Genomic DNA, 10,674 nt, shown 5'->3' on the forward strand with positions numbered 1-10,674 from the left:
AATTTGTATTAACATTCCACCCTGTCATAAGCGTCTAAACGTTCTCTGATTAGATCTGAATCATTTAATGATGCATTTAGCAGTCTACAAAAAGTAGTTCCTATAGAAAATTTCTGACACACACTTTTTATAATGCGTTTCAACAGAATAAATGGATGAACACAGAATTACTGCTTATGTTTAAGAACTTTATTGAGGCAGTGGAAAATCACCAGATGTCTGATGGCAGTAAAAATGGATAACTTCATTTCACAGAAAAAAAAAACAAGCAATATTGTTCAAGTTATGAAATATGTTGTTGTTTTGTCTAAACCCACGTGACTTGTATAAATTCCTCCATTCATTTGCTGTTCCTCTCTTTACCAGGAGTGGTCAGTCAGTCAGTCAGTCAGTCAGGTCGGTTAAAGGAGTTCAGAAGATCAGAAGCACTTCCTGTTTGTTTCAGGGCTTTGACAGCAACCTTGGAGCCATTCTGTCACATCGACAGTAGAAACACACACAAACCTGGAGGACGGCTGGGAAAAAAGTAGCAGCGAGTCACTTTCTTGTGGTTGAAAAAGAAATAAAAACAAACAAAGACCTTTCTGCTCGCCATACTTTGTAGTTCTGCTAATTCCTCTAATACAACACGCTATATAGTTTATTCACCACAAAAATACTCTTATGATAGCATTTTTTTCTTCTTTTGGTCCTAAAATAAAGATCACCAAGCAAGTCCAAGACACTGAGACAGATGCGACTGTGTGTGAAGTCTGTAAGATGATCTTAAACTATCAGCCTGTTTAAAATGGTGACATTTCAGCGTATGCTTCAATGCAGCTGACCAATTTTCCTTAAATTCCGAAATATTTTTCACAAATAATCCAAGTGAAGTTGTAAACACGACAGTTTGAAAAAAAAAATGTTACAGTATTTCAGATCTCTGCTTAATTGCTTATGTTTTAAAGATGACAAAGTAAATTTCTAAGTGATTTGTCCGACTGGTGAATTTTGACTCAAACAACAAAGCATGAAAGATTTATTTATTGTTTTTTTTTTGTTTTTGTTTTTTTAAATGGGTCTTTTAAAATGATTTGAAGGATGAACGGTGCGCCATCTCACTCCTCCAACGGAGGAGACAAACGACGGGTGAGTCAATGACAGCTACCCCGAAGGATGGACTGCGCTGAGATCAGTTGTCGGTCTGGTTCCTCTGCAGATACTCGCTGTGCAGCTTCTCCTGGGCTTCGTAGAGCTTTCGCAGCTTCTTGGCTTGGCCTTTGCTCAGCTCCTTCCCTTCTGCATCATGAGTGGGGAAACCCTGCAGGGAAATGGGGGCATGGGGGTTCAGGGGGTTGAAATTTGTTTTCGGAAAAGCAAGATGGACATCTTCTCCCAGTCGCTTCTTACCGTCTCATCGAACTTGGAGTACTTGTCCGTGTCTGTGCGGAACATTTCACACGGGGGGATCTTCATCTTGGCCAGTTTGGCCATCTGGAACACAGTGAGTGAGTGAGTGAGTGAGTGAGTGAGTGAGTGAGGGACGATTGAGAGAAAGAAGGAGGAGGAGGAGAATGAAGCGTGTGAGCGTGAACGAGACCTCTTGTTCCTGTTTTCTCCTGGCAGCTTCCTCCTTCTTCAGCCTCTTCTCTTCTTCCATCTGAGAGGGACAAGAACGGACGTCAGGGCAGCTCATCAGCTCCGCGTCTCACCTCTGAAGGCAAACGGACTTCAGCTCTATTTTCCAAACACGCTAAACCCTCCCTGCGTCGGCGCCGCCCTCCAACATTAGCACTCCTGTCACGGACCGCTGCGACTTCCCGCTCACCTTCTTCTTCTCCTCCCGCTCCTTCAGAAGCGTTTCCTTATCGACCAGCTTCACCACCGTCGGCAGGCCTGGCAAAACAGCGGCGGTCAGTCTCAAGTCGCCGCACTTGAAGCTGGGCGGCGGCCAGAACGCGACGTGTCACAGTTACCTTCGTGATCCTCCAGTCGGACGCCGAGCTCTGGTAACGTGTCGTCGCGGACGACGTCGCACAGCTGCAGCAGCGCCGTCACTGTGGGCGGAGCGGCACGGTGTCGTTAGACGCCGGGGACGAACTCTGGCGAGGCGAGCGCACGTCGCGAGTCCTACCTTTCTGCTCGCGGGCGATTTTGCGGACGGCCTCCCTGAAGTCGGAGAGCACGTTGAGGTAGGGCATCACGGTGGTCTCCAGCTGCAAGCGGCAACAAAAAACCCCCCGCCCCCCCAAAAAAAAATCCATCAGCAGGGAGAAGAATAGACTATTTGAAAGCAGCACTTGAGAAATAAAACAAAAAAAAAAAATCACTCACATCAACACTCTGGCTCTGGCCCACTGGGAAGCCAATAGAAACAGGTTCTTCAATGGCACCAAATATCTGGGAACAAGGAAGAAGTGCAGAAAAACAGATGAGGTGTACAAGGCAGGAAACAAAGCTAAGTTAGCAATTAGGGCAAAAATAAATGTTTTACGCTCAAAGTTTTTTCAAACAGTAGTTTCAAATGGGGGCGACATGGTGGTGCAGATTTCCGTGTGGAATTTGCATGTTCTCCCTGTGTCAGCGTGGGTTCTGTCCGGGTTCTCCCGGCTTCCTCCCACGGTCCAAAAACATGCATGTGAGGTGAACTGCTGGGAACTCTGAATTGACCAGAGGTGTGTGTGTGTGTGTGTGTGTGTGTGTGTGTGTGTGTGTGTGTGTGTGTGTGGCCACTTGTCCAGGGTGCAACCTGCCTTCACCCTGTGACAGCTGGGAGGGGCTCCAGCAGACCCCTCCCCCCACAACCCTGAGTGCAGGAGAGGGCAGGTATAGAAGATGGATGGATGGATGGAGTTTCAACTGATGCCACTTACTGCTCAACAACAATATGAACCTCTGATGGAGGAAATCAAAACCGGTGACACACAGTGGTAAACTGCCATTTGAATCCTATGACCTTTTGAATAGTAATCGGTTATATTTCTTCCAGAGTTAAAAATTGTTCTATTGTTAGGCTGGCAATCCTGAAGGAAACAGGCCCACATTATATGGTTCTTTGTTTCTACCGCCCTTCTTGGGGCTGTGACTCTCCTCACCCCCACCCTCAGCTGAGGGACCTGCAGGGAGATGCTCACCTTCAGCATGTCGGTGAGGTAGACAGCAATGCCCTCCAGCAGCAGGCGGTTTGGCTTCAGCTTGGCGCTCTTCCTGCCGGCGATGTAGCTGTTGCTCTGGCCCACCAGGACCCTCATCTCCTCCACGGCGGTGCGAGTGTCCACGTTGTCGCACAGCGCCTGGTGGACGGCCGACTTCCTGTCGTGGAAACTGGACAAACGGAGAGCGGCTGTCAGGGGTGGGGGGCCAGGCGCGGTCTGCGATCCGGTGTTCCTGCCTCAGTTACCCGTCGTTGAGCTCCATTTCTGCCGCCTCCCACTTTTCGAAGCGGCCGGTGATGTCGGTGGGAGCTCGCAGGATGTCCTTCACGTTCAGGAAGAACTCCTGGGGTGAAAGCAGACGGGCGGAGAGACGCTCAGATTGGAGGAAAAAGAAAACAAAACACACAGAGAGTTTCCAAAGCTGAGCTCTGAGGGCGGCACAGAGTCTTCACCCACATTCATGAACTTCTCGTATTGGACCGCCGACTCCATGGTGTTGGAGGAGTAATCCAGAGTGTCCTTCCAGGAGTGCATGAGGAAGGCCAGGCGGAGCTGCCGTGCTGCAGGACCACAGAGACACCACTTCAAACCACAATCTGTGCTCATCTCTCACAAACATGTGGAGCTGCCTGATATTTGCAGAAGGTTAAACTGCTTCAACATCAGGTGCTTAAAACTTTCGAATATCTGGTTTAAAAAAAAAAAAAATCAAACCAAGAATATTTTATCATGTAATTAAGGAAGCACAAATATTTCACTGATGCACTTAAGTAGATTTGTGGGTTATAGCTATTTGTACTTACTTGAGTATTTTGTTTTTTACATTTTACTTCTACAATCTTACTTTTACTCCCTACATTTGGCCACAAATATCTGTACTTTGTACTCCTTATATTGTAAAAATATGCTAGTTACTTTTGTGTTTAAAAGACTCAAATTCTGTTCAAAGTAATTCACTTGTGAGTGATTATAGCTGTAGTGAAGTATAAAGTATTGTTATATAAAGCACTGTTGCTGTATAGAGTATGGTTTTTACACAAGAAAAAACAAGTTTCTATACCTTTACTCAAGTACGGAATATAAATATCTTTTCCACCGCTGGTAATTTCTCACTATTAAATTGTTTATTAACTGTCCAATCCAACTGTCTAATCCTTGGATCTGTGAAATAAGGTCAAGCGCCGACTCAGAGTGTCAACTCAGCTGGAGTAACTGATGTCAAACTGTTCACTTTCAGTTTGACTAAGGTCACATTGAACCCAAATGACAGATTTACACTGCCAGGCGTCAGTGAGTGGCCGTGTGTTTCTGTCTTCTGCAGCCACCTGTGTTCTTCTCCAAGGCGTCTTTGATGGTGATGAAGTTCTTCAGGGATTTGGACATCTTGCAGCCGGCGATGGTCAGGTGTCCGGTGTGCAGGAAGTAGCGCACCCAGCAGTCGTTCTCAAAGAAAGCCTGGATCGCAGCAGAGACAACGGTCAATCACATGCGCCACCTTCAGGTGGCTCAGCAAACGCCCTCCTCTCCCGTTGCACCTCGGACTGAGCCAACTCGTTGTCGTGGTGGGGGAAGCGCAGGTCGAAGCCGCCGCCGTGGATGTCCATGGACTCGCCCAGGATGGAGCCCGCCATGGCCGAACACTCGATGTGCCACCCTGGTCTCCCCTGAAAACCCAGCAGCAGCAGAGACCCTCAACGACAGATCCTCCCTCCCCCCCACCACCACCACACAGCCCGTTAGGTCACGTGACCGCAGCCCCACCTTCCCCCACGGAGAATCCCACGACGGCTCGCCAGGCTTGGACGCCTTCCACAAGGCAAAGTCGTTGGGGGATTTTTTCTCGCTTAACCTGTCGGCTGAGATGCTGAGGTCGCCTGCGGAGAAGAGCGCACATCCACGTCAGCGCGTCTCACCTCGGTGACCTCTGGAGACACCTGAGCAAACTGGATCTAGCCCTTGGGTTTTCGTTTCTGTCATCTCTAAGCTGCCGTCTCATCTCGCCAGTGACCTTCTCCTTCCTGCAGGGCCTTCTGATCGCCGACCGCCTCTGGCACCAGTTTGGCGTACGAGTGCTGCGGGCTGCCATCGAATTTTGCCGTGGCGAAGTACACAGAACCGTTGGACTCATATCTGCAAACACGGCAGCACCGACAAATAGTTAAAACAAAAAGTGACAGGCACAAGTAGTTGGAGACGCTGGCGGTCTTTTTCTATGAAAGAAGATTGGGGCCACAAGGAGAGAAAAAAATATTACATTTTTTTCAGTTTTCATTTAGAATTTGAAGTCGAAATTTTGTGGATAAAGCCGATGTAAAAAAAGACAAAAGTTTGTGAATGAAGTCAACGTTAAAAAAACGGAAGTACTCCACTAGACTTGCGCGCTGAGCCTTTCGGCTTTATTCTCAACCTCTTGACTTACTTCACGTTGACATTAATTGCAAAATTTCGGCTTCATTCATGGAATTTCGTCTTTTTTTACGTCAACTTTGTTCTCAAAATTTAAATTTTATTCTTGAATTGGAAATTTGAAGAAAAAAACAAAAAACAAACATTCTATCTTAATTTTTTTCTCTTCTTGTGGCCCTAATCCGTATTTTTCTCACCCGTAACCGTTTGAGATGACTTTCTCCACAAAGTCCACGATCTCGGGGACGTACTCGCTGACTCGGGTGAGGACGTCAGGGGGCAGAACCTGCGGACGCCAAGACTCGGTCATGTGGTTTTCTCTGTGTTTCTGGCTGACGAGGGCGTCGTGGTGTTGGCGGTCTACTCACGTTGAGGGCCTCCATGTCTTTGTGGTACTCGCCCTCCCAGTATTTGGGCAGAGTGGAGAAGATTGAGTTCTCCGTCACCTGACTCCCAAACTGTTTGTCCAGCCAGTCAGCCAGCAGGTCCTTGGAGCTCTCCAGCAGCACCTTTTAGAACGAGAGCCGTTCAGTCAAGGATTGAATCCTGCTTATTAACCACCGAGCACATTTTATTACATAATCTTCACACATCCCGGGCTGTCAGTGGCTTTCAGAAAAACCAAGACGTATGGTTCTGACAATCCCGCCTGCTATGAGAAGACACCGTGCTCCCTCGTTCTGACCTGGGCCAGAGGCTTGATGACGTCCTCTGCTGCTCCGCCATCTGTAGCCGCCTTGAGAGGCTGTAGGGCAGCGGTGACGGCGGCGTCCAGCCGCTCCAGCATTTGCTTCTTGTCGGGGTCTGTCGTCAACGCCAGCTGGGCCTGAAATGGCTAAAAAAAAAAAAAAAAAAAAAAAAAAGCACATGTAAAGACATCAGGGGTAAATTAAGTTTTTTAATTCTTTTGTTGTTGTTTTTTGGCTAAAGACGATAAAGAGGACCTGAGGAACATGCAACTAGGTCAGAGAAGCAGGACGCCGGGTTGCCGCAGCGACTCAAAGTTGTTGTCAATCTGACCTTAATAACTTCAGGTTGCGATTCCCTGGCTGATCATACTGACAGAGCAAAAGAGTGCGCAGGAGCAGGATGTACTTTCGTTTTGGTGCGTGCTGTGCTCTCACCCCTCTGGCACTCAGGACATCCTGCAGGATCTGTGCGGCTCCTGGCTCTTTGTTTTTGTACTGCTCCAGCAGGTAGTTCTGCCGAGCTCTCTTTATAATCTGAAGGACAGAAACGCAAAGTCTGAACGACACAGCGGGCTTCACACGGCAGCACGGGTCAGTATCAAGCAAGAGAGGAAAATATTGACTGGAGTAGAAAAAAATAAAGAGTAAAACATCACATAATAAGAAACAGAAACAAATGGATTTAACGACTCACTTTGTCGTCGATGTCTGTGATATTTATGCAATAAAGCACGTCGTATTTGAAGTAGTCCCTCAGTATCCGTCGCAGGATATCGAAGGAAATGTACGACCTGTGCAAATAATATGACGAAAAAAAACAAAAATGTCAACGTTTAAACGACAAATTGTCTTTGCAGGATGTTCGACTGCGCAACTGTGACTTCCTACCTGGCGTGTCCCATGTGTGAGGCATCGTACACTGTTGGCCCGCAGCAGTACCACGTCACCGTGTTCCCCTTCTGAGGAACAAACAGCTCCTGAAACATGACAAGAGGTTGAGAAATTATATCTTGACCACAAAATTACGCACAAAAAAAATCTGGAAACTAACCCTTTGTGATGTCACAAAGTGCAATTCTATATATTTTCCAGGTCAGTCATTAACCACACCCTTCAGCCCTCTGAGACCACCTTGTTCTGCTCCCTTCTAAACATGTGGACGGTCCAACAGAGCTTCAGTTTTAACAGGAGACTGATAAGACAGGGCTAACGGCACTGCCTCTCGAGAGGTTTAAAGGGTCTGGAGAGGCTCAGCTTGGAGTCTGGGATGAAAGAAAGGGATCTAAACATTGGATTTGGGACCTTTTTGGTATAAGTATGAAGAAGGTGAAGAAACGGACCTTGGTTCTGGTCAGACTGTTGTAGAGTCGAAGTTGGGGAACTTCTGTTCCTGCTGGCGGAGACCATGGAGGCTGCACCCGCTTCCCTTTCGCTGGAAAAACAAGTGGAGGTGCACTTTTCAAAGCTCAAACGTTGCAGCCACAAAATACAGGAAGGCAGCTTCAAAATAAGGATTGAACGGAACTTTTTATTATTTTGACAGAGTCTACAGCAACTGAATCTAAAAAAAAGAAAAAAAAGGTCGGTCATCGAGACAAGTTGAGGTTTTCTAATGAGGTTTAATAATTTTTGCACTTTTTTGTCTCCTTTTTTGTCTCCTTTTTTGTCTCCTTTTTTGTCTCACCAAATTCCAAAAGTATCCCCCCCCACCAAGAAAATGAGGAATTATTTTATTCTGAACATTTCCAGGGTCGCTCCCTCACTCACAGCCCACTTCAAGAAGAAAATAAGATATATTAGATTATACACTGGAAAGCTTTTATTTATAATTTTAAAGAAAAACTAAAATCACACTCGCGCTCAAATATTTTTATTTGGTTGTTTTTTTTGGTGCATTTCAGTCTTAAAAATAAGGCAAAAAAAGTGTCAATGTCTGCTGCCAAAGACATTCAGGCTGAACACCATCTAGTCTAGGAGGACATGCAGTGCGATGCAGAGCAAACCAACACAATGAAGTCAACATACAACATGCTGCAACATCACTGCTCATTTTTCATAAAAGCTTATGAAGAATGAGACCGTATCCACCACTACACCAGCCTCAGCCTCTGGCTGCTGATGCTGCTGATGTGACTGACAAGCAAAGGGAGAGTTTTTTTTTTTTTTTTAAGCAACAGAAGGTACAAAGTCCCAAGAATGCAAAATATGGCCCTTTAGATTAGATTTTGTTTGTTCAAACCGTGATAAAATGTCCTCAGCGGTCAAAAGCCCGAGCACTAGACTGCTTTAAAGAGTGAAATCCCACACATCCATGGTGGCAGGCTCTCCTAGAAAGCATTTTCATCCGGCCTCAAAATTGCACAGCATTCTGTGGCCAATCAGTTTGCTGGGAAAGAACCGGTCAGGAACTGCTGCAAAGCTGCCCTCCACAAAAGCACCGACAGAAGCCAAAAGAGAGAGAGGCTGAGCAAGCTGCTGCTGACTTTCCTCTAACTTTTCTCCAGTCGTCACTTCAAAACACTTTCTATGGACGCTCGCCCAACGTGGACGTGTGAGAGAAATCCAGAGCAGTCGTCCGGGCTGCGCCAAAGACTGCTGCAATTTGGGTCCGTGTGTGCGGGCCAGTTTTGGGTTCATGCAGGTTTGCTCTCGACCCGCCTGCCCTGACGCTCGCCATCATCGTCTGCTACTCACTGCTGCCGTCGGGGTTGACGTCCTGCTGCAGCGCCGCTATGTGTCTGTACCAGCGCAGGGCGTGAACCTGCTGCGGGTCTGGAGGCTTGCTGAGGAGAATAAAGGCTTTGCGGTCGGCCTGGGAGAGGCTGAACCCAGCCAGGTAGCTGCGAGAAGTGAGGTAGTCATTCAAGGCCGCCGCCAGCGCGGCCTCCTCGCTTATCTGAAGCAAGAAGCCAAACTCAAAGGCTGCAGAAACAAGAGTTTGCACAGAATTACCAGCGGCTCCAGGCTGCCGTCGCTGGGAGAACTTGGACCTAGCGGGTTGAACAGGACGCTGACAAAGGACCACTCAAAGTATCACCCGAAAAACAAAGTTAGATCCTTCAGATACACAGAGGCACATGGCCATATTTTGATTTTGGGCAGTAGCTGTCACATTTCTGAGACGTAACACACTCCTCAGCACTGACGGTAAAAAAACTGCCGAAAAAAAACACAAACAAAAAAAATTCAGGAAGTAGAAGCAGTGCCTCAGGAGTAGGTGTGAAACGACGTGATGAGAAAGACAGCGATCCAAACATGATTCCAAATGCATGCGAACTACAACATACTGTACGACACAATGACAGATGAGAAACTTCTGGGCCGTGATCCACAATTCCAATGACAACAAGTGACTGTGCACCAACAACAGGTGTGTTTTGGTTTTTATTTCTATGGGGCACAAAAGAATCACACTAAAACTGAAAGAGAAAGAATCACACTAAAACTGAAAGAGAAAGAATCACACTAAAACTGAAAGAGAAAGAGGTCTAAACACAACTGCTTTGTTTTAGACCTGGAATTTAATAACATTAAAGCAGAAACCAAAAAGGTCTGTTGAATGAATGAATGAATGAATGAATGAATGAATCTCCTGAAAAAACATTTCCAATCAGTCCGCTTAATCAACAACACCACAGAGAAACATGAAGATTTGCAACAAAGGTGGCGATGAATACAGGTTAACTTTAACACCACATATAAATGCTTAATAAAGCATCTGGTACGAGTTGTAGGTCTTACAATTAATAATATGAATAACTACTATTTATTTTACCCCTACATTCACGACACGGGATCATATGTGACAGTTAGTTGACACAAACTCTCAAACATTTATCACAAATATCGACGCTGGCAGAGTGATAATATTTCCCCTCAACACCGCAGTAATTTACGATTTAAACGCAGCGGTGTGAAGCGCTACCAGCTGTCATTCCCACATCTAATCCACACCTTTCAAAACGCAGGACGCATTTTTACTCCAAAACGTGAGAGAGAAGTTGGAAACGGTGGTGGCCGAATAATGGAGCGACGCAACAGCTACAGATTCGTTGTCCAGCAGCGAGACAAACCGACTCGGTTAAATGAGAATTTTTACACACGGGTTTTTCTGAACGGGAATTTTGGACCCTTATCCAATCACGGGAGCTAATACAGAGCTAAAGGGGCTAATGCTAGCCGTCTGGCTTGACAGCTCATCATAACAAATGTAATGAAGCGGGGCCTATTGCTGTATCTCCCACTTCATATCTCTCAGGTGTTCGAAAAGCAAACATAATTTACCTGGCTCTCCGGAGGCTGACATTGTGGCCGCACTGACTGGCTGGATGCTGATGCAACAATAACGTGTCCGGAAGCGTTCCGGGGCTAGCAGTAGGAACAGGAACTAAAGTGTTTGAACGAGGGCGCGGGGGACACTAATAAGCGTCGGTTCACCTACGCGG

General features: G+C 46.6%; 1 protein-coding gene across 2 annotated transcripts; it reads right to left on the minus strand.

The window, feature by feature from the left end:
- Positions 1-174: 174 nt before the first annotated feature.
- cars1 (cysteinyl-tRNA synthetase 1) lies at positions 175-10,672 on the minus strand. Of its 2 annotated transcripts, XM_076050899.1 has the most exons (24): positions 10,514-10,672; positions 8,924-9,151; positions 7,570-7,661; positions 7,118-7,206; positions 6,924-7,020; positions 6,665-6,763; positions 6,226-6,375; positions 5,909-6,049; positions 5,738-5,826; positions 5,143-5,264; positions 4,896-5,008; positions 4,670-4,798; positions 4,460-4,589; positions 3,591-3,694; positions 3,380-3,477; positions 3,114-3,303; positions 2,314-2,379; positions 2,114-2,195; positions 1,956-2,036; positions 1,808-1,875; positions 1,580-1,639; positions 1,390-1,473; positions 1,148-1,300; positions 175-504 (listed from the first exon to the last, which is right to left on the minus strand). In XM_076050899.1, the coding sequence occupies exons 1-23, from the start codon at positions 10,533-10,535 to the stop codon at positions 1,172-1,174; spliced, it is 2,463 nt and encodes an 820-aa protein (XP_075907014.1). In that variant the 5' UTR covers positions 10,536-10,672; the 3' UTR covers positions 175-504; positions 1,148-1,171. The 2 variants fall into 2 exon arrangements, with proteins under 2 accessions (XP_075907014.1, XP_075907101.1); XM_076050986.1 differs by lacking the exon at positions 8,924-9,151 and having other exon boundaries at positions 175-1,300.
- Positions 10,673-10,674: the final 2 nt, after the last annotated feature.

This window comes from Nelusetta ayraudi, unplaced genomic scaffold (genome assembly GCF_046127955.1).
Source record: "Nelusetta ayraudi isolate G7.1 ecotype Tasmania unplaced genomic scaffold, CSIRO-AGI_Nayr_v1 ptg000002l, whole genome shotgun sequence".
Classification (NCBI taxonomy): Eukaryota; Metazoa; Chordata; class Actinopteri; order Tetraodontiformes; family Monacanthidae; genus Nelusetta; species Nelusetta ayraudi.